The sequence below is a fragment of the Acanthopagrus latus genome, chromosome 9 (assembly GCF_904848185.1).
Source record: "Acanthopagrus latus isolate v.2019 chromosome 9, fAcaLat1.1, whole genome shotgun sequence".
NCBI classification, from domain to species: domain Eukaryota; kingdom Metazoa; phylum Chordata; class Actinopteri; order Spariformes; family Sparidae; genus Acanthopagrus; species Acanthopagrus latus.
The window spans coordinates 6,608,151-6,630,715 of record NC_051047.1 but is presented as its reverse complement, the minus strand read 5'-3'; the positions used below and the strand labels follow the sequence as shown (position 1 = coordinate 6,630,715).

Below are 22,565 nucleotides of genomic sequence, written 5' to 3'. Positions count from 1 at the left end.
TACGCATGCGCAGGATTGACAGCTAACTAGCGCAGCGCACCTCTCTACAGCCAGCTGACATCTTCCAGCTAGCCACAGTGGCTAACGTTTTGCTTTTGTTTTCGTCGATACATGAACTGTCACGACTCAAATGTACACCCTATGGGAGATACATAATTGAGGTTAATTCGTACAACTATGGCGGTTGTACTTAAACGCTTTTACAGCTCTTCGTCTATGTAGTTAGCTAGCTAGCTAGCTAGGTAAAGTTGATAGCACTGAATAGCATCAACGCTAGCTAGCTAAGTTACAGCGGATTCGGCATCAAATACCTTATCGTCAGCCATGGGAATACTATTCACTAAGCTATGGAGGCTTTTTAATCACCAAGGTAAGAATGGTACCGTGACATTTATCATGAAACTGTCGAAGACATGGCTAAATGGGCTTGGTGGTTAGAAAAGGCCCACTATAAAAGACAGGTCCGGTCCGTTCGTGGAAACAGTTTTCTACACACGAGTGTTTATAAGACTTATTCTGCTCTTATACTGTCGTTCCTCAGCGTTATATGTATATTCGTTTTACCACTGCACTAACCCTCGTAAATGACATTGTTACCTTATCGACTGGTGAAGAATGTCGTATTCTACCAACTCTACTCTGTTTCTGCACTAACCTAGTGTTAGATTATTTATGCTCCCTGGGGCTTGAGCGATGGTTAGGGGAAACCAAGTGGATCTCTGGATAAGAATCTTGAATCAGTAAACAGTCGTTGCGAAACCTCTGTAACAGGAGTCGCGATGCATGGTCCGGCGTTCAGCCCAGTATCATGCGTGGAGATGGCTACACCAGCAGGGCACGCAGAAGTCAGCCACATCAGCAGAAAGGATCAATGAATGACTTGAATCACATTGACTTTGTCCTGCCACGGTAGTCACACCTTAACAGTGTAACGTCAGGCGCACAGGTTGGCAAAAAAACAAAACAAAACTATTTGCACTTGGCTTAGCTTCTCCCAGGATCAACTAAAATTTTCACTCAATTGCTCATGATTCGAAACACTGCATGTAGGCTGTCAGAAGAATGATATTAACTATCATTGATATACCCTTCACATCTTCCAATTCTTCTGGCAGTGACTTCTGCCTGTTTAATAATTTGCTGAGGACTTGCAGCATAAACAATTACAGATTTGTCAAAAATGAAATTGATAAATTCAGCAAAAATCTAAATAACTGTCATTTCTGGGTCTACCTGAAATTTAGATTCCTTTAACATGCCTGAAAGACATCCTTTAGCTTTCATGCTGGAAACACTTGCAACAATTGTAATTATATGCCATTGCCATCACTGCCCATCTTGTTATCAGATAGCACCTTTCTCCAGTCATCTCTGAGCTCTTCTGCATTTTTCTGCCATCCATCATGTCACTGGGGGCTGTAAGGCTTGTATTGTGACCCCTGGATCTAGCCCCAGCTGCACTTTCAAAGTCTCAGGAAGTCTTAGCATTGCTGATGGATTCAACCCAGTGGAACAACAGAAGTTAATTCACACAGAGAGGACATGTGATTACAAACTTGGTTATCTATAGTCCCATAAAGTTTAATGTTAAAAGGCTTTAGGAGTAAAATCAACATTATGGTCACACAGACTTGCTGAGGGCTTCCACATGATCTTACGTTTGATTCCAATTTTTCTCCATTTTCTAAAATCTATGGAGACTATATGTATATCTATCTATCTATCTATCTATCTATATATCTATATATATATATATAGATATATAGATATATAGATAAATAGATGTAGATATAGATAGATAGATAGATAGATAGATAGATAGATAGATAGATGTATAGATCATGTTTTATGTGGTGCTTAACGATATAAAATATGGTTAAATGCATACTCAAACAGAACTGTAGTTACATCTCGGCCGTAATGGGACATCATTTCTAAATCCAGCCTGTTATGATGGGTATGGGTTGGTACACCCTGAGATGTATACTAACAGAAAAGACGATTAAGAGTTTTTAGGTTGACATTATCATTTTTGGATTACAATTTAAATTGTTATAATACCCTATTTATCAATCAACTGTTAGACAAACTGTAATCTGTATACATTTTGATAATCACAATTTTAGATTATTTTTAAACAGAAAAAAAAATCGAATTTCTTGCCATTCTAGCCATTTTTTGAAACCAAACAGTTGATACATACATGATAAATGGCAGAATAATCATAAAAGAAAAGAGTCATTAGTTACTGGCCTACTTTGTACTGTGAGAGGAACTGCGCTGCCCACATTTTAACATGTTTACAGGTTCTTTAGATTGACTGTATGCAAGCAGGCTGTTTGGCACCTGCATGGCCTTTATTATTCGAGACAAAATGTTTTGCCCCAAGGACTGAAGACAATGTCCACAGCTAAGCTGTGTGTTATGTCTATGTGCACAGTCTGTTTTGTTTGCTAAAGCTGTTTTAACTGAAATGACACTAGTCCTCGACTTCACTGCTGTTTTTGTTTTGTGTAGGTTCAACATGGTAGAGTTGCGTAGATAAGGCCCACATTTTGACCTTCTGCAATTCTGCACTACTCTCACTTCTCAACTTTAGCGAGGTGTTAGTTTTTCTTGTGACAGCTGCATCCTAACTGCATGTACACTATGTAAATTCAAACTGTTACCAGGCAAAAAATAGGAAATTTTGTTTTATTAACATGGAAATATTTTTTGAAGCTTTCTCATCACTATGTGGCGTAAATAAATACAAGTATTTAAATAAATAATGAAGACAAGAGTCTGTTCAGGCTTGTTTCCCTCGTCATAATTAAGAGGCTAAAGAAACAGATGGGACTTTAGACAAGTTTTAAAGGCATGGAGGGGGAAGATGTAATTTGGCAAACTATTCCACAATTGAAGGCTAACAACTGAAAATACTCAGTCACCTATGTTTTTAACTGGGTGCTAAGTCATCAGTCAGTTGATTATTTTCTCGATCAGTGGTCTGTGGTCTGATGAGTCCAGATTTACCCTGTCCCAGAGTAATGGACACGTCAGGGTAAGAAGAGAGGCAGATGAAGTGATGCACCCATCATGCCTCATGCCTACCGTACATACCTGTGGGGGCAGTGTTATGATCTGGGTTGCTGGGGTTGTTTGTCAGGTCTCGGTTATGCAACATTATGTGCCCAAAAAAACGAGGTCCGCTGACTACCCGAATAACTTAATGACCAGGTTTTTCCATCAATAGATTTTTTCTTCCCTGATGACACGGGCGTATTCCAAGATGATAATGCCACGATTCATCGGGCTCAAACTGTGACTGAGTGGTTAGGGGGGCATTAGACATAATTTTCACATGAGCCCCATTCACACTATCAACAAGGACTTCAGTGAACTTTCCCTGAGAGACAGACAGTGTATGCTGTTTACTGATGGTGACTATATAATGTAGTTTAGAGCAATAAATGTAACTTTGTCACTTTCCATAATGCATGGTGGATCAGGGTCTCAGTCGCAACATGTCATAACTGCATCAATATGATTATCAACAGTTGGCCGATACATGTTTAGATTAACAGAAATCAGGGGAAACATGTTAAAAAAAAACAAAAAAACACAAATCTCAAAGTCATGATGTGGATAGTCACACCTTTTTTGGTTCCGCAACACGTGCATGCAGTAACACACTGGCGTGGCTTTAATCTGGCGCTGCTTGATTCAGTGTGAACAAACAAAGGCAGCGTAAAAGGCGAGCCTGCGTGGCAGTGATAATGCAGAATCTCTGTGTGAAAAAGCCAATGGATTGGTCACCACAGTGTCCAGATCATTGTGAATCTTTTTTTTTGGTCTTGCAGTGTATTGGACACGCAGGAATTGTGTGACCGATCTAAGATGGACTGATACCTGAGCTGATTTGTTTGCAAAATTTCAAACACATTTCTTATGTGGGAGTGTATAGCTTAAAACCAGTCTCACTCTGCAGGCTGATGCTTTGTCATATTGGGTAGTATGTCATTCTTCAGATGCCAGGGAACATAGGTGCATAGGTTTGCAGAAGCAGGTGCAGGGAACTATGCCAGGGCAGTCAGTAGAATAAATAACAGACTAACAATACCTTATAAGAATTAAGTTTGCCTGGCTGAACAAGATTTACCACTTGAGGGGTTTTCAAACTGCACATTCCCCAGGATAATAAAGCATTCACACTGACACAGTTGTGCGCATTCCAAAGTGGGCTGATCACAGATTTGTCCCAGAGCTTGCAGGCCATAAGCCACATATTAAAGTTAATAGATTCATACTTTCACTATCTCTCAAGATATTTTCCATTGAGTGATTATGTTCTATTCATACAAGATGCTGAACGTAAAAGAATCTTGTTTAGGCAGTTTCTAGGATTCCCTTATGCACCTGTGATTTAATAAATCCCGATTAAACTTCAACTGATGGCACCTGCCTTGTGTGCGTAGTCAGGTCATAGTCATAGTGCATAGCGATTATTTCTGAATAACTAGTTCGGTCTTAGGCCTCACAACAGAAATGTTGGAAAATGTTGGAATCAGCCCACGATTACACTAAATCGATGGTGATGCTGATGAAAGTTCACCACAGACATAAGGGTTTCTGCGGGGTCTTAAAAAGTTTAAAATTTGGCAATTTCAATTTTAGGCCTTTAAAAGTCTTAAATATGTCCATATTTTGCATAAAGGTCTTAAACTACATGTAGTCAGGCCTTGAATATGTACGTTCATTTACCGCTTCCATTGTCACCTTATTTTTGTTTTGTTTTGGGGAAATGTGTTGGTGAGATTCACAGTTAGTTCCGTGTGTTGTACTTCTCTCTGAAGTATCAGGAATGTAAGTGGCATTTTGCCAACAGCCCAGTCGGAATTTATCACCGCACATTTCGCCAGTTCCAGAAAGACTTTGACAGCAAAATCTGCTGCATCTACGGGAAAGCGAAAAGTTAACTAGTGTTTGCTTGAGTAACCAGAATTCAGTTGGTTGAAACCCATACCCAATAATGAATCTGAAGGGAAGTGTGCGCTGTGCAAGAGGACCCTCAACGTGGGCACACATGGTGTGAAAGCGCTGGTGTCACACACAAAATTGGAAAAACACCAGCTAGCTTCTGAAAGTCTCCACTGAAGTCACATTTGTCACCAGTTACCAGTCTAAGTTCATCCAGTTCTGCTCGACCCAAACTCTGCGCTTCCTCTGCCGTCCCACATTCAAGCAACATTCAAACCATCTTTGGCTCAACTCCAACCTTGAGGTGCTTTGGATTTTGAACACCACTGCTGAACATTTTGGCAACACGTTGGTTATTTTTGAAAGTAATTCTGGGACCGCACTTCTGCTTACTTTTTTGTACTCCTTGTAGGTCTTAAGTTCAAAATGGTCTTAAAAAGTCTTAAATTTGACTTGTTCAAATCTGCAGAAACCCTGTAGACTGCTAACTACTTAATCACTGTGTCATTGTCTTACTAAGTCATACTTACCTTATAATTGATAATTAATTATACACTGGAACTCTGGATTAACTTTTTATGTGTGACAAGGGGCTTAAGTATCTCAGGGTCAGTTCTTAGCCTAGACCTTGGCTAAGACTATGCACTTTGAAATGCCATTTAGAAGCTTAAAAACACTGCCAAAAATGTGTTTGAAATCCCTTGACTACCCACTTATCAAAACTACATCTCTTCAGATGCATTTGATTGTGTTTTATACAATCCACCCAAAAAGTCAGTTTCAGAGTCACAGTCTTGTAAGCTCTTATCAGCAGGAGACGAAATGCATCCCCAGTGTGGATGCTTTATGTGTTTGTTGTGAGATGCTGGGCTTTTCTGTAGACCCAAAGATATGCCTGTTAAGCCGTATTGTTAACATGTATTGGAACAGCACAGTGAAGGCAGAGTGTAGGCTTGATCTCTTTTGGTCATGCTCTAGTTTCTCTTGATTACCCATTTAGCCATAACTAGTAATACAGTCTTCAGTGTTGTCACAGGATAAGGAAAATGGCACTGTAGATTTGACAGGAGCCTTTTCCACTGTTGATGTTTGAAGCTGGCAATGTGTCATACTAGATTTATAGAAAGGCAACCCACACTTTGATCCCTCATCACTTTATCCTGTCCTTGCACATATAGGACATCTTACTAATGTCTTGTCATTTTGGTTTATTACAACAAGATAGCAATTCATCCCAGTTTTCACATGTTGCCTTTGTTTATTTTTTTATTTGCCATCTCCACAGCTGCTACTTAGTTCAGCCTGGTTGTACTAACTTCCTTACGACAACCCACTAACTCATCTGTAGCTGTGAAAGTGCACTGTTCGCTGCACCACAATGTCTCAGCTATGCTAGATGTGTGAAGCAATACAATTTGGTACTGAAGGATAACTCTGAGCACAAAACGGCTGTTGTTTGAATCCACATCAAAAGACAGCTTTAAAAACAGATTATGCTGCTGGCTTCACATAAGAGTCATACACCAGTCAGTCACTAGCCCACATATTGATGTCAGTGTTGGCTGTTTGAATTTATTGTAAGTGTTTTCATTGCCTTTCAGAGCACAAAGTTATTATTGTGGGCCTGGACAATGCTGGCAAGACTACAATTCTTTACCAGTTGTAAGTATCTAAACGTAGCACTTTATTTACACTTCTTTACGTGTTGCTACAGCTTTTATCCAACCATGAATGGATAATGTGAACATTTTTGTAAATTTTTAAGTGTGTCATAGCCACTTGCAATCTAAAGGTTTTTTTCCCTAACTTTTTATGTTACAGTTCAATGAATGAGGTGGTACACACCTCTCCTACAATTGGGAGCAACGTGGAAGAGATTGTGGTCAACAACACCCATTTTCTGATGTGGGACATTGGGGGCCAGGAGTCCCTTAGGTCATCGTGGAATACATACTACACAAACACAGAGGTAATGGCAGGTTATATTGGCTGACTGCCGATAGTTGGTTATGTTAGGTTTGATTTAATTTACTGTAGAAACAGTGCCACCGTTACCTGGAGTGTTCATCCAGAGTTGTTCTGTAAAATGCATCTTGGTCACGAAAGATAGGGCACATACACTTTTTCTGTTTACATTCAGTTTTTTTTTTTTTTAATCAGACTTTTAAAACTGAACTTTTTCAAAATTTCAGCGCAAAGAGATTGCTTCTCCACATACCGTGCCCGATTTTTCAACTGTAAATTTCTAAATATATGAGAGTAGTGTAGTGTGCCTATATAATCTTGCTGAGATATAGTATTCTTTCATTAATGGTCCGTTATTTCTCTCCATCTTTTCTGAGTAGTTTGTCATCGTGGTAGTGGACAGCACAGACAGGGAAAGGATCTCTGTGACCAAAGAGGAACTGTACAGAATGCTAGCACATGAAGTGAGTATTGTGAAAAATGGTTGATGGGTTCTTTCAAGGCAATTTTCTTGTAGATATTGATATAAACACCCATTGTTCACCTCACTAATTCGTTTCAACAGCAGATTCTCCATACACCAGTTCATTGTTTTTGATTAATATACATGTTGGAGGTTCTGGGTTGTAGACAAATGTCATGTAATTTCGACACCTTATGGAAAATGATTATGCACTAATAAGCAGTTTCAAAACAATGTAAGATCACAAACAGAGCTATTAACTATCCCAAACCTCAAATCATCTTTAGGAGTACATTCCCCAGTGGTATTTCAGAATACAGTATCGAATGCACAGTCAGCAGTGTTCAAAATGAACACTCTTATCATTATCACTATTTCAAAGTTTAAGTCACAGTCTGTCATGTTAAAATAGAAAAGAAGTAGCCAAATTTCAAAGGATTCAAACACAGGATGTAAACTCCCTGTACCTCTCCAGTTGATGAACTAGTACATCTGAGATATTAATGTATTCCAATTGTATCTCAGTGTATCTCAGCCTTATATATAACACTTTAAACCAATACATTGTTTAGAGAAAAGCATAAAAAGATTTAAAATAGTAACAGAATTATTGATTTTTTGAAATTTACACTGTTGAGATCATTCATCTATGACTAAAACTATGTGCTGAATTATGTGAATGTGAGCCAAAGTAATTTTCCATGAACAGTCAATGTGATTTTGTGTACCCCTTATTTATAATACGTGTCACTGGAAGTATGTTAAATGTCTTTCTCCTCTTTTGATGTCTCTTATCTCTCCTCCAGGATTTAAGGAAAGCAGGGCTGTTGATCTTTGCCAACAAGCAGGATGTAAAAGGTTGCATGTCTGTGGCCGAGATCTCTCAGAGCCTCCAGCTTACCTCTGTCAAAGACCACCAGTGGCACATCCAGGCCTGCTGCGCCCTCACTGGGGAGGGGTGAGAACTGCATTTAGTACTGCTACTTGTTAAATGAGGGCACAGTCACACATGGGCAAAATCAACAAAGTGAATGTTCACCTCCTGTTCACTTCGATTCAGCACAAGTAGAGAGGCAAATTAAACCTTCACTTGCGCTGGCAAAGAAAGTTTACATCTAGGCTTTACATCTTGGGTTCAATTTGATCGGCAAAGTCCCAGCAACAACCGATTGCAAAGACGTGTGAGCTTGACCTCACAAATGGTCTACAAAGGTGTGAAATACATTTGCCTCACATCCTGCACTGCCTACAATCAGCTATGGCAGGCAATGCACATTTGCTTATGTGTGACTGCACCCTTACAAATATGTGTGCACTCACACAGTTGTGCTTTCAAAATTATTTTTTTTTTTTTTTTCAAATTCTAATACAGTATATATTATGATCTTTTGTATTAATGGCTCTCCATCTTCATTTCTGTCCCTCTCTCTTCCATATCCCCCTTCCTCTACATCCCTCCAAATGTCTCATTTACCTCCAGGTTGTGCCAGGGTCTTGAGTGGATGATGTCACGGCTGCGTGTGAGATGATGATCTTTGATTAAGAGTGTGCCCTTACTCTTTGTTGTTTCTGCCTCCAAACACGAGCTTGAAATGAGGATGGGGGTGAGGTTGTTTGACGGATGGCCCTCTCCTCTTTCCTGTGATGCTGACATGGGCAGACCTCTGCCAGGACTTTATATTATCTCCTGTGATAATTTATTTTACAAAAGACGTGAACTTGGAACAAAAAGAACGTGACCTTTTCAGAAGGACATCGGACTACATGAAAGACTCAAATTATTTAAACTGAATTTTCTGCACGGTTTTCCTTTCAGCAAAACACAGAGGTCAGCAAAGTGTCTGACGGAACAGTACATGAACAGTACTGGACTTATTCTTCAGCTGTGTGTGAGTCTAGCCCATGGTGGCCTTGCAGTATTGCCGGACTGGCTGTGGTGGTTTTTATTGCCCCCCTGTGTGTACAGTCCAGTATTTTCTTTTAACGTGGTGCCTGCAGCAGAATGTTCAAGCAATGATGGTTGATGGAGACTGAAACATGCTGAAAGGAGAGTAAAATCACAATATGCCCTCTTCATTTCAGTCTCTATGAATAATCAGTGAAATAAAGTGTTTTTATCTGTTTCAGGTGAATTGAAAAGTGTCACAAATGAGTGTTTCTTTCAGGTGAATCACTAGATTGATTTTCTTCTGTTTGATTTACCTTTCTCTGGGGATAAGATTGAACTGAGTTTTATTTTTGTAATTTCAGTTATTCTTTTTTTAGTCCTTTAGGGAGGAGAATGTGTTACATGAGCTCATGGTCCCTGATGCTTTTCAGAGAGCATGATGAGCAGCCACAGGAGTAGAGGAGAGAGAGCCAGAGAGTAAGACAGCACTGAGAAATGAGGATACCAGGTCCAACATATGAGCAGTGAGTGGATAAGAGAAGAAGACAACAGCAGAATAGTAAGAACTGCATTGTAGGTCAAAAATTAAGTTTAAATTAAGTCAGACTATTTCAATCTAAAGCCAGACTGTTCTACTCATTCATGGTGCCTTCACTGCTGATAGGCTGGAGTCCTTTGACTTCTCAGATCTATCCAAAAACATCCCTATTATTATCCTTAAATATGTAATTAATGGTGTAGAAACCACCATTATACTATTACACATTCTTTCTCACATGCTATGGAACTGTGATTATCTCATCATGAATTACTACTGTACTTTCTGCTTTTTTGACTCTGATAACTGCAAAACTGAATTTTGGCCCTGTTCTTATTATGATTATTCTTTGAACTCCTTTTAAGCTTGAGCAGCCATTTCCATTTGAATCATGTGACTATATCATATATGTATAAGGGGTCACATGAACCCACAGGGAATTATCAGCCAAATCTACAGCTCTTCAGAGAGCTTTATTTAATGAACACCAACACTTAAATATTTTTAGTAAACTCTTAGTATGTGGAGATTATGTCAGTGACAGTTGAGCAAACTCCATTGGTCAATCAGAACAATACAACCATGTAGCCTAAATGTTGAAACTAATGGAAATTATGTTAGTTGCTGCGGTCAGGTTGTTTGCACTACGTAGTACCCCCATATGGTGCAAACGTGCTGAAAGAACATATCAATGGCAATCAGAAATGATCCAGTAAAGCCTTTACATGGTTATTAGGCATTAATATTTTCTCATTTCATGTATTAACCAAGGTTTACACAGACCTTCTCACCCAGCCACAGCTAATAACATGGTTTATGTATGTTTTAAAACATTTAGGCTACATTAGGTGATATGAATGAGTTTCTGAGAGGGTCAGAAACAGAAAAGTTTCACTGTAGGCTGTCTTCTGTAAATGAGTTAAGTGTACATCACTGAAATGGAGTTTCATAACACCAAGAAAATGTAAACTCATAATCTGTTTGCTGGTTGTTGCCTAAACACTTCTTACCATTTTCTTTTTCAAAAGTGTTGTATTCACTTTACAGGTATAACACATACACATTGACAAAAAAAATAAGCAAGAAAACCCTTTTCCTCAGTTAGAGAAAAAGAAACATTTTAAACACTTCACCTATTCAAACACATCAGGAAAAAAGAAATGCAAATACTCAACAACAATATCAAAATGGCCATGCACATGATGCCCAAGGCTTCCAGAACATTTCAAATGTTCCTGCTCTTCCCCTTGTTATGTTTTCTGGCCTCTCCAATTTGATTTAAGATGCCATCTCCTGTATCCAAGGTATATCCAGTTCTCTCCAGTATAAAGCAATCATGCTCCTGGCCTTCAAGAGTTCAAAGTCAATCAAAGGATATATACTTGATTCACATATTTTTACTAGGTAGGGCACCTACAGACCAACAATCTCAGATATAGTCTGACAACAGTTGACCAGTACCATTGAAATTTGGGACAGTCCCATGGGCAGTGAAAAAAAGTTTGCCTTTCTCATAAATTGATGATGATAAATAAATGATAAATTGATGTTACAAACAAAATCTCATGGAAAATGTATTGTAACATTGTTTTAGAATATCAGCTTTTACAAAAAATATTGATGCTCCAGCTGGTGGACCTCTTATAAAATTTAAAAATGCTTTCAAGTAATCGTTATTTTGGCGACAAAGTGGTCAATTAGCAGATTAGATGCTTCACAGCAGACATAACCACTTTGTGCATGACCAAAAGTTACATTCTGATTAGATGCTTTGAGACATCGTATCAGATCACTACTCAGTGTCTGGTTAACAGTTTAGTTGTACTCTCAAATCAGAATGATTTCAACCAGTTCCAGTCAAGCTCTCACTATTTGGTCAGATGATGCTGCATATTGAACTGAAACATCATCACGCTGGAGTTGTGGCTTTACAGCTGTGATTTACACACTGACATCATCATCAGCTACGAGTCAAAATTGTGTTTCTGTGTAGTTGAGCAAACATTTAAGGTATTGTCGAAGGTAAGTCAAACCAAAATTGTACCCGGTCAATGCCAGAACTGACATGCAATAGGTTTATGTTTATGATATTTAACTGAAAGACTGTACATGTTGTATCCATTTGCTACCAATGCACAAAGCAGGGCGGGCGAGTGTCAGACACAAAGATATGACTGAAGAGATGAGACCTTTAATTGACATGCTGTTTACAAAGGTCTGATTTATGTTGAGTCTAATAAAAGTATGTGTAACGATACTTAATCTGTTAAAATCCAGAGGTGATCACAAAAATTGACTTGATTGATTACTTAAGCAAACAGTCCAGCTTTAACTAACCAAAGACATAAAGTACATCTTACGGAGCCAGAAGGGTCAGAGCAGATAAACAACCTATCCTGTTTTGCAATTCATCCTATGACTGACTAATCAGTTTCATTTTAGGACTCTTACCTCAGTAGAATTCATTGTTAAGTTTCTAAAGTGTCCATGGGTTAAGAATGACACTTGGCAGCGTTGATGTGGTGGTTGTCAATCCTGCAGCTGTTGTGTTCTGGACTCACAGGTCATCAGTCATTTTTTCCAGTGACTAAGCATCATGTAGCCCCCTCTCCCTCGTCTTTGGCACTGGGAAGTAATTCTTTGACTGCTAGAATCATTAAAAGTCTATGATACCCAGTTTGAACTTGATATGTATTGCACACAATGTTTCCATTACCTGAGAAAAATCCTTTCAGATACTTCTTCAGTAGAAAAGAGAAAAGTACAAATGAATTTGTGGCATTGTAAATTTTGCAGAAACAGCCCACAACAACTTCTTAGGCACTTAAGTGACTCAAAGTCAAAAAGACTATTTCTTTATTAGACAGTAGTTCCAATGAAAACGTTTGACAGTGAGCTCTGGATTATCCAGAGAGACCATGACCATCTGTCATTTTTTTTCAATGCTGCGGCAAACAAAATATCACTCCTCTCCATTACATTTGGGTGAAGGCTCAAAACTTAGACACATAATACAGAAACTATAAAGAAACAGTTTACCCAAACATAAAAAGCAGTTTTTATGTACTCACTCCTGTGCGTTTAGAAAGTCTGTCCATCAGCATGAGAGTGAGATAATGACTGAAATTGTATTTTTGGGTGAAGTGTTCTTTTAACGTAAGACACTGGAAGTCTGTTTTTAAAAAAGGTCAATGGACTGTAAAAAAAAAAAAAAAAAATCCACTTTTAAATCATATTCTATTGTCATTTCGGACAACTCACCCTCACTAAAACATGGTAACATCTTCAGTTTGGCAGATGGCAGTGATGTTGCTAATGAGGACCAAGCAGCAGTCATCCAGTGCATCACAGAATGGAAGGCCATTACCTCTCCAGATAGAGAGACCCTCAGCTGCTGCTGTCCATCTTGGTCCCTGGGTAGCACCCTGCTGCTGGCACAGAGATATGACATATCAGAGAGGATAGAGGTACATCATATAAAGAGAGGAAATGTACATATGGTACATTTTTTATTCTTTGTCTCTAGTCTTGTGTCACCACCTCAGTATGTAAGTTTATGCCATTTAAATATTGATTTTATTCATAAATCTAAATCTTAGCTTCCAGTGGACCTCAATTTTGAAGTATATGCTATCTAGAGATATTTCTTGATATATTTTAAAATCTCAAATACTGTTTTAGCACCCAGATAGTGTGATATTTGAGTACCAACCCAGCACTAAAACATTGATTAGCATGTAGTAAAAAAAATAAATAAAAATCGTATTCTTTCATGTTTTTTTTAACAGGCAAGGGAACAAATTGTCCTGAAGCTAAAAAGTTCACAGGTGAAAGCCCACTACATCAGTACATTTAAGACCACTCTCCTCATTTCAGATGTCAGTCTTTAGCCCAAAGCAAAGGGTTACTCATTATTCTCTAACAGGCTTTGTCCTAATCCAGGGGGCAATAGGTGTTTATTTTTTGCAGACAGTAACATTTGAAAATTATAAGCTCATAATGTGTGGCTCATATCTCTGTTTCTTGTTTTCTGTCTCACAGGTCCTCAGTTGATTCTTGACAGGTCGTAGCTAGCTCAGGGTCAGCTAACAGATGACCTGGCACTCACTCTCCTCCGAGGCCTTCAGTTAGTCTTCCCCTCACAGACTCATACTGATATACTTACCTTGCCCTTGGTCAGACCTATTTCCAACAAACAGCTGCATTTGTCATCATCACAACCAACACACACGCATTCAGATTCGTTTACTTGCAGCTGAGGTTTGCTCTTGTTTTCTTGAGAACACCACCCACAACCCGTGCCCCACTGCCTTCCTCATAACTGTACCGCTGATGCATTGGCCTCAACAGGTGCTCTCTTCTGAAAGGATCACTAAGGTATATTTAGATTTTGAAACCTGAGAGCGCTGGGCTGTGATTGGCTGTGTCAGCCACATGATAACCTGGGTAGAAACCTCAGCTGTGTGCTGTCGCCCTGGGTTTCTCTGGAGGGAAGCTGGGGAGCCTTTGGCGGCTTGGGAGACCATTAAACTGTAATATAACTGGTAAGCAAAAAAAAAGGGAGGAAAGGACCACAAATTTCAATGTTTTCTCCACTCTGCATGGCTTTCCATCTGCTCGGACTTCCATCATTTCCAACCTGTGCTGCCATCTGGATCCAGCAAGACAGCTGATTGAGGAATAAGGAGTGTGATGCCTCTGCTGCACTTTGAAGGAGTAACGAAACAATTCAGAATGGCAAGACTCAAGCAAGATCAGACCAGGCCTACCTTTGGATGTAGCTGAAAATTCAGCAGCAGTCTGGTCGTTTTGTCTTCTTTCCAAAATCTCAGCGCTTGTCTGACTATTTTGTCCTTCTACATCAGCAGCTCCACCTATTCCTTTTGTTGTTTTACACAGAAAACTAGATTTTAATTTAAAGAGGGCAATCAAGTGCTAAAAAAAGGTAGTTAGTATGCCATCCTATATTTAACCTGCAGCCTCAGAAGGCATTGCATGTCCGTTTGCTAAACAGAGTCAACCAATCAGGCTGTGGCATTAGCTTACATGTCAAATAGCTGAAGCACTGTTGGGCAGCTGTCGCCAGCCATCAGCTAAGAGGCACAGTTCTTTGGGCCGTGTTGTGGCAAGCAAGGGAGGAGGTGCCACTGTCACACATTCAGAGGCCTGTTTTAATCCACGCAGTGTGTCACCTTCCTAATCTGCTATTCTCCCAGTGTAATAATTGATGTACACTTGTTGCACAGTGTTTGGGGTATTCACACATTTTTATCACTTTGTTCAGGACTGGGGCAAATCACAAAGTTGGACTACCATTTTGAGACCCTAGTGGATGGCAAGTGAGGCATCTGTACTGTCAGGAAATACTGCAGAAATCTTTTGCTGGTATGACATGCACTTTGGGTTATGCTTTTCAAGAATGTTTTCGCTTTTTATTTGTCCTGTTTTTGAATAGGATTATCGTAAAATGTTGCTGGTTGCAGTTGTCATTTGGTCTCCTGTCTAAGACTCAGTATTTGCTTGGAAATTGTGATTTGGCAGTACTGACAGAACATTTAATTTATCTCTGCTACATGTTGTATGCTTCCCCATAAGATTTTTCATTGAATTCAGTGTATAAAAAATGAATACCTGTGTGCTTTCTGTGTTTTGTGTAGAACGTCTAAACCCGTCCCAAAATGACGGAAATTGTTGAGGAATATGAGGAATTTGAGGAGGAGGAGGAGATTGAGGAAGAGGTAAGTGGACATCTATTGTCTACCTATTATCTATTATCTGCATTTATCCTAAAATGCAAATTTTTCTTTATTTTCCTTACTGTACATCATTAGTTTTTGTTGTTTCAAGCTTACATTTGTTTGAAAACCTAGATATGATTTCATTTGTTTGAGTACATTGAGATTATCTGTTGGAGCTGCAGGTCCAGTGGCAGGCCCTATGAATAGTTAAGTTAGTGACCCCATCCAGTCAGCAGTTCATGGAACCAGTCAGCCATGTCTGCAGGGGGGATCCTGTTTCAGACAGACGCCTTCTGATGGGCTCTAAATCCTGAATTGACTCTAACAGCTAACTATAAATCATAACTATTCCAAAGTGTCGTTAAAATATTCTACAGAGACATTTTCTGTTGTCCTATAAAGGTAGAGACACCTTTACTGAAAGCTTTGCCTTATTATAGACAGCCACACATCATAAATGCAGTCTAGTGAAGTAACCACAGGACAGTGTCATCTATTTTGAATTCCAGCAGATTACTTAAAAATATTAATGTGATTTTATAGCGGGCCAGTAGCAGTCTCCAACATATCTAACCTATGGATGAACACTGCCATGCTATAATGGTGCTTGAATTATGATGGCATCCTTCCTGTATAGCATAGATAGTGCGAGATTGGATTACACACAATTTGGGGCCGTGTCACTTTCTGGAAGCTGCCGTTTTGTCTTTTCTTTCAAGATGACATGTTGAAATTTTCATCAAATTTACCTGATCATACAATTTGGTGTTCATCACTAGTCTCTAGTCACATTTTCTCCAGATTATGTGATTAAACCTCATGTCCCCAAGATTTCACAATGTTTTTGTGATGCATTCAGAGCTCATCCTGTGTATGAAGTATTGTGTTGTTGAAGGTCTCTGTGTCAGTGTCCAATGGAAGAGTGAAAACAGAAGGCTTACACATTAATCCCATATTTCCTGGTGAAATAGGATTAAAGTTTGCCTTGTATATGTCCATACATTATGTTGCGGATATCTTATAGGGGAGTCTGAATGATTGTTTTCTTTTCCGTTGTGTAACCACACCAAGAAACCATTTGTTATCATTTAACTCCCATATAACATATCAACTGCTTGCAATGGATTGAACATCTTTACTGCAAGGATGTAAATCATTTGTGAGGCGGGACAGACAGATACCTACAAGTTCAATACACTCTGATTTCACGAGCACTTTCATCTACACTGTGGAGAAAAATTGCATTGTTTTGAGTAAATGGTAAGACGGCTTCTTATTTGATCTACAGAATGGGGAGAAACATAGTGCTGTTCAGATCATATATGAAAAAATCTATATAGTTAAGTGTAGTTTTTTAGTAGTTCTTTTTTTGTAGAAATTTATTCAATAATGATTTCCCTCATAAACGGTTCTTATCATTGGTATTTTCTTCATATCATCTTTAAAAAATGACTTCACTTCTCAGGTCATTGAGGGGTGGAGTGTAGAGTTCTCTGTCTGGCATTCAGACAAATTTAGAAGTGGACATCTACGGCACATTGGCAGAGAGATGGAGTAGAGGGAGAAGGAAAGGGGGAGAGCGAGAGAGAGAGAGAGAGAGAGAGAGAGAGAGAGAGAGCAAATGAGACAAGCCACTGTGCTGTAAATCACACTGATGACCCAGAGCGTGTTAACGTCACTGTGCTAAAAATTTGCTTAGGAGAGGTGGAAAAATTGTGTGAGGGGTGTAGAGCAGTTGTTTTTCAGGATGTATAATGTTGTGGTTTCATCTACACCTATGGTTCTCTCCTGTCTGATAGATGCAGATACTGAAGCCTCTTACGAATGTTGATAAAACGATTGAGATGTTCTTTCTCTCAGCTCTGGTTATTAGTCCTAGATTCCAGGTAGATTTGAATATTTGTTAAAGACTCCTGTCTCAGAATGTTCAACCTTATGTGACTGTAAATGTTTCATTTCCGAAGTATAGAGAAGTATAATTCCGGCAGGCTGTAAGTTAGCTATTCATGGATCAGTATCCTGTGTTTGGGAGTGCTGAGATACTTGATGGGAAAAGAACGTTTTCTCAAAAAGTAAGATAAGATAGAAATACCTTGGCTTTGGGTCAAATACTGTCAAATATTGAGGCTGTGGGATTTTAGGTCAGGTCAGCCGCCATTCAAAAGCATCAGCATTAGATTAGTTGATAATGAGATGCAAAAATCAACTACCTTACCAGCAGTAGCTTTAATGAGACTGCTTCCTCAGAAAAGATCCCTAAAACAATTGTTTACAGTGTGTTCTCTGTATTATTCATTGTAACAAGGATGTTGTTTTTAGAAATTCAAGTCGCTGTTGAGTTTTTAAAAGTGCCGTTCTTCCATGTTGTGAAACCTAAAATAAAAATGATACAAGAAACAAGATACGTTTATAATTTTTCAACATCACTGTGCAAGAAGAAATTTTGCTTGTAGACTGTTAATACTACAATTAGAAAAAAACATACAATTGGATTAATAATTAATTAGTAGTAAAAGTAGTAAAACTACAAATAAAATAAAACTACGAGCAGTCAGGCTATCACAACACAGAGGGTATTAATGCTCCTCTTTTCTCTATAGAGAACAGGCTTAATTAGACTGCTGTCACAATTACAGTATATTCACCCCTGAGGATGTCTTTGACCCTATTTGAGCAGAGAAGGAATCCGTTTATTACATATTAGATTAGACAAAGATCCCTGATGATAGTTTTCTCTGCTTTGTTACTGACAGTAATTGATGAGCACCAGAGCTGTGGAAAAATCACCCTTGATCCAATAAAATTACTGTGCTGTTTCTCCTATAACTTGTGCTGGCAGTTTTAAAACCTCAGAGTGTGTCCTATATTTGTAGTATTATGAGGAGATTACAACGTCGACTGTCACTGAGCAAAAGAGTCAGTTCTCTCAGGTAAAGCACCTCCTTCCAAGGGACAGCAGTCTGTCAAACAGTACAGCTATTGGCAATGTTGCATCCCCCTCCTTGTCTGCATGCCTGTATGGGTATTGCTGTCTGGTTTTCTAATTGAAGGCTTATTCTGCAGGTTTTTATGTTAAAGTGAGCAACTCATTTAAAAGTCTGCATGAAAATTTAACTCTCCGAAATGTACTGCTACTTCAGTTTTTTGCCAATCCTGCATTTTTATGTGACCTCCAAGAACAAAAGGCTGCTTTTGAGGCTTCTTTCAATTCAGTTCCCTGTCGCTTTACATCTCAGCAGATGAGATGCTGTAACCCTCATGTATACATGTTGCTGAGTCATGCATTGCATGTGGTGCGAGATGCTCATAGATACTGTCGTTGTCACTGTACATGTATATGCAGCGCTTCCCTTTTTCTTGTGTTGGTTTTGTTTGTTCTTCAGTCACCCTTCTTCCAGTGTAGTACATGATCATACCATTATCTTAACTACCATGTATAATCTTTTGCTGATTTAATTCTTGAATTGAATAAATCATTCAAGGTGAGTTATCAGACTATGCAAATTATTTCAGTTTGGTGAAAAGTTTACTCTTTTCTCTTCTTTCACCAAGATCAGATATGTAATTGTCATTGCACTACAGTTGCAAACTACACTTGATAATTTATTTTGTTTAAATGTCTTTCTCTCGCTTTTTTAATGGTTGTAAATGAATGTAGTTTTACCTCCTGGCCAATATGTTTCCTGTAATGAGGAGCAGAGGCCCATCTGTCAGTCGAATGGTTAACTGTATTTCCCTCTGCCCTCCTCCAGCCTGGCTTGCCCACCAGGAAAGTCAGGAAGAGGGTCAAGGTGGACACTTCAAAGTTCATGACTCCATACCTGGCCCACAGCCAAAAAATGTTGGATCAGTTCAGCCATGTAAGCAACAAGTTTGTATTTTGAATCAAATTTTAACTGGCAGTGGACACATGTTCTTCTTCAATGTATCATTATGAAATAAATGTTGATTACACAGTCTCATGGATATAGACGGATGTCACCATCCACATGTGCATTGGTTCCCTATAAACCTTGCTATTATGATACAGTTTCTTTGGAAAAGTAAGGTTAATTGGCAATCCATTTCTGTTAAAGACTAAATGACTGGCTAAACTTACGTTTTGCTCTTTGTTGTTGTTATTTGCAACTCTGAGGAACACAGAAATGAACTTTTCAAAAGTAGCTCTAACAATAAAACCCCTTGGAAATGCCAGTGGGGAGTATTAGTATTTGAAAAACTGGATAAACCCATTTCATCATCATAATTTAAACAAACAATCAGATTTTACATATTGATTTTATGATATTTTTCATGTATTTATGTTTAATTTTTTTTTCCTATTTTTGCTTTGTCATATTCTGTAAATAGTTGATAGCAATTTACTAATATAAGAGGGTAAATTCCTTGCGTGTGAAAAAAACTTTGTAATGAACCCCATCTGGCTCCATATTTTTGTAAATTCCTATATTTAAAGGTCCAGTGTGTAGGATTTAGGGGGATTTATTGGAAGAAATGGAAGACAATATTAATAATTAGGTTTTTCATTAGTGTATAACCACCTGAAATCAAGACTTGGTCAAACTAAACCTTGTCTCTAGAAAGGACCTTTGGCGATTTTCCTCCTTTTAGTGGGTAATGTAGACGAGGGTGAGGCCAACGGTGTTCAGTTGATTGCAATCTAAAATAGCAACGCTAAATGCCATTAAATCCTTTACGCTGGACCTTTAAGTTTAAATTTTACTGCATGGATGATTTTTCAGTACTTCATTGCAGTATTCATGATGACTATTGTACTTCCTGTCAGAACAAGTACCGGCAAGCGTATGACCTGTCCAGAGGAACTCCTCCTGCTTTGGCCACGGATACCCCTGAAATGATTCGCATCAGGAAGGCCCAGGAGCAGCTTAGTGAGGTACTACTGAGGACAACAGTGTTCTCCAAAGTTTAAGGATGAGGTTTGAAGGTTACTGGAAAGGTCGATTGCTTTTTTTGAATCCCATTTGTTAATGACTTATATGTTCAAATCTGTTTCTGGTGTTAAATTGAGTTTGAAAGTTTTAATGTGGAGCAGATATCAGAACTAATTCATTGTGCTTTTCTCTTCGAGTCTTCTGGTGTAAAAAACTTGACTTGATTTGACCTGACTATTCATGATAAAATATGACACATATCATTATCAGGTTAAATACCGCATGGAGGGAAATAAGGCTCGGACAACAAGCTTGTATGATGGTGAGGCCAAAGAGGTCCAGCATGTCAAACGTGTGTCTGAACTGATGAGCAAGGTAAGCTATATCTTATAAGATACCAAGATCTGTTAAAAAATAATTTGAGTGTTTAACATTTATGGTGTTGGGTATCTCATATAGGTTCTGTACAGGCAGAAGTGGGATGAGTGTAAGGACCGGTACCTGCTGCCTCCTGATGCTCCTGAGCTGGTCCAGGCTGTGAAGAATGCTGCTAACTTCAGCAAAGTAAGCACAACTTGGCATTCATTCATTCCGTATGTTTTGCCTAGAAACATTTCGAATGCATGAAATCATTTTTCACCTTTTATACTTTGTCTAGAAACTTTACACTGAGGACTGGGATGCAGAGAAAACCATGTTCTACCCGTACAGCGACAGCCCTGAGCTGCGCAGGGTGGCCAAGGCTCAGGAGGTCCTCAGTGATGTAAGTTGAGATGACTGACAACTGCTGGTTATAAAATGATAACAATAAACTTTATATCTATAGCACCTTGCAAAACTAAAGGTACAAGGCGCATTATCGTCACCAGAGTACTTGCTCAACCTTTCCTGTGCATGTAACAGTTGTTTAAACTGAATCTCCAGTAGATATTCTATCACAACATATATTGATATTGTAACATATATACATTATAGGATTTTATCCTCATCACACAAGTTATTCTGTCAAAGATAGCTGTTTGGAGCCACTGTAGTGTTCTGACTCATCATTTATTCCGGACAAAGAGGTAAGCTGTAACTTTTAGCTATTTGGCAACCTGTTTGGATTGAGGTAAGACAGTCATGAGAGCACTCTTTTTATTTACATTAGCTTTTAATTGTAACTGGCTTGCCATTCAGTGTCAATCCACATAGGCACCTTTTCTCTGCCTTTGTTTTTTATTTATTATTAATTTGAGCATCAATTTGTGTGTGTGTGTGTGTGTGTGTGTGTGTGTGTGTGTGTGTGTGTGTGTGTGTGTGTGTGTGTGTGCAGATTCATTACAAGAAGGGTCATGATGAGCGTAAGGCCAAGTACACCTCCTTGGCGGATCCTCCTGAAGTGGAGCTGGCCAAGAGAGTGGCCAATCAGCGCAGTGATGTAAGCAAAACCATCTAAACTTAAGTATGAAAGAATTAAAAGAGACAGAGGAGTATAGAGGTAGACAAAGTGAGACATTTGCCCGTTTTCGAAAGCTTTATGCATACCACATCAACTAAAGGCAATATTCATTGCAAGATATGAAGAGATATTTGCAGTGGCATCAGACTTTGGTATTATGTTGGCTGTAGATGTCTTGTTCCCCTACAGCCAATGTTTAAATGTAACATTGACTACATCACACTTTAATCCTTGGTCATACATTGTCTGTGGGGTTTTTGGAGATTGTTAGGAGAAGATATGTTATTGCCAATCAGAAATCCTCTGAACTCCTAGTTAGTCAGTTTGACTTCAGAGACAAGAGCTCAGAAGATCTTCTCTTAAGGGTCAGCTAATATTCTGCCACTCATGTTGTCACAACACTTCACAACACTGTGGGCAGTGGAGTCTGATAAACCTCACAATAATAATCGTCATTCCTTCTCAGGAAAATTGTACAGGCTCAAATTTGTACTTTGCACAGAGAACCTACATGGAAACAGGCCCACCAGAGACCAACCAACCCTAAGCTATTGCTAGGAATAACCAACCAGCTGCTCTCTGATATTACTGGCTACACTAAGCTGGAAGGGAGAGTCCAACAATAGGCTGGAGTTGCAGGGATTCCAGTCATTCCCAATGCACTTTTTTAAACACAATGTG

General features: G+C 38.9%; 2 protein-coding genes across 2 annotated transcripts in view; both read left to right on the top strand.

Annotated features, from left to right (window-relative positions):
* The first annotated feature begins 15 nt into the window (after window positions 1-15).
* arl5a (ADP-ribosylation factor-like 5A) lies at window positions 16-9,474 on the top strand. Its single transcript, XM_037110546.1, has 6 exons — window positions 16-370; window positions 6,561-6,621; window positions 6,781-6,928; window positions 7,305-7,388; window positions 8,194-8,345; window positions 8,868-9,474. The coding sequence occupies exons 1-6, from the start codon at window positions 325-327 to the stop codon at window positions 8,914-8,916; spliced, it is 540 nt and encodes a 179-aa protein (XP_036966441.1). The 5' UTR covers window positions 16-324; the 3' UTR covers window positions 8,917-9,474.
* A 272-nt stretch (window positions 9,475-9,746) lies between these two features.
* Window positions 9,747-22,565, top strand: part of neb (nebulin) — a 68,455-nt gene continuing 55,636 nt past the window's right edge. Inside the window, exons 1-13 of the mRNA XM_037110541.1 lie at window positions 9,747-9,834; window positions 13,103-13,280; window positions 13,602-13,640; window positions 13,855-13,939; window positions 15,098-15,198; window positions 15,471-15,551; window positions 18,425-18,481; window positions 19,304-19,411; window positions 20,338-20,445; window positions 20,714-20,818; window positions 20,903-21,007; window positions 21,102-21,206; window positions 21,759-21,863. Of these exons, the coding sequence (XP_036966436.1) occupies window positions 15,492-15,551; window positions 18,425-18,481; window positions 19,304-19,411; window positions 20,338-20,445; window positions 20,714-20,818; window positions 20,903-21,007; window positions 21,102-21,206; window positions 21,759-21,863 (753 nt within the window). The 5' untranslated portion in view covers window positions 9,747-9,834; window positions 13,103-13,280; window positions 13,602-13,640; ... (1 more) ...; window positions 15,098-15,198; window positions 15,471-15,491. The remainder of the gene's footprint in view (window positions 9,835-13,102; window positions 13,281-13,601; window positions 13,641-13,854; window positions 13,940-15,097; window positions 15,199-15,470; window positions 15,552-18,424; window positions 18,482-19,303; window positions 19,412-20,337; window positions 20,446-20,713; window positions 20,819-20,902; window positions 21,008-21,101; window positions 21,207-21,758; window positions 21,864-22,565) is intronic.

What these genes read in the sequence shown, in the direction of transcription:
- arl5a (XM_037110546.1), top strand. Translation starts at nt 325, where the DNA reads ATGGGAATACTATTCACTAAGCTATGGAGGCTTTTTAATCACCAAG. An exon ending in ACTACAATTCTTTACCAGTT is followed by an intron (nt 6,622 to 6,780) that starts GTAAGTATCTAA and finishes TTTATGTTACAG; the next exon opens with TTCAATGAATGAGGTGGTAC. An exon ending in TGCGCCCTCACTGGGGAGGG is followed by an intron (nt 8,346 to 8,867) that starts GTGAGAACTGCA and finishes ATTTACCTCCAG; the next exon opens with GTTGTGCCAGGGTCTTGAGT.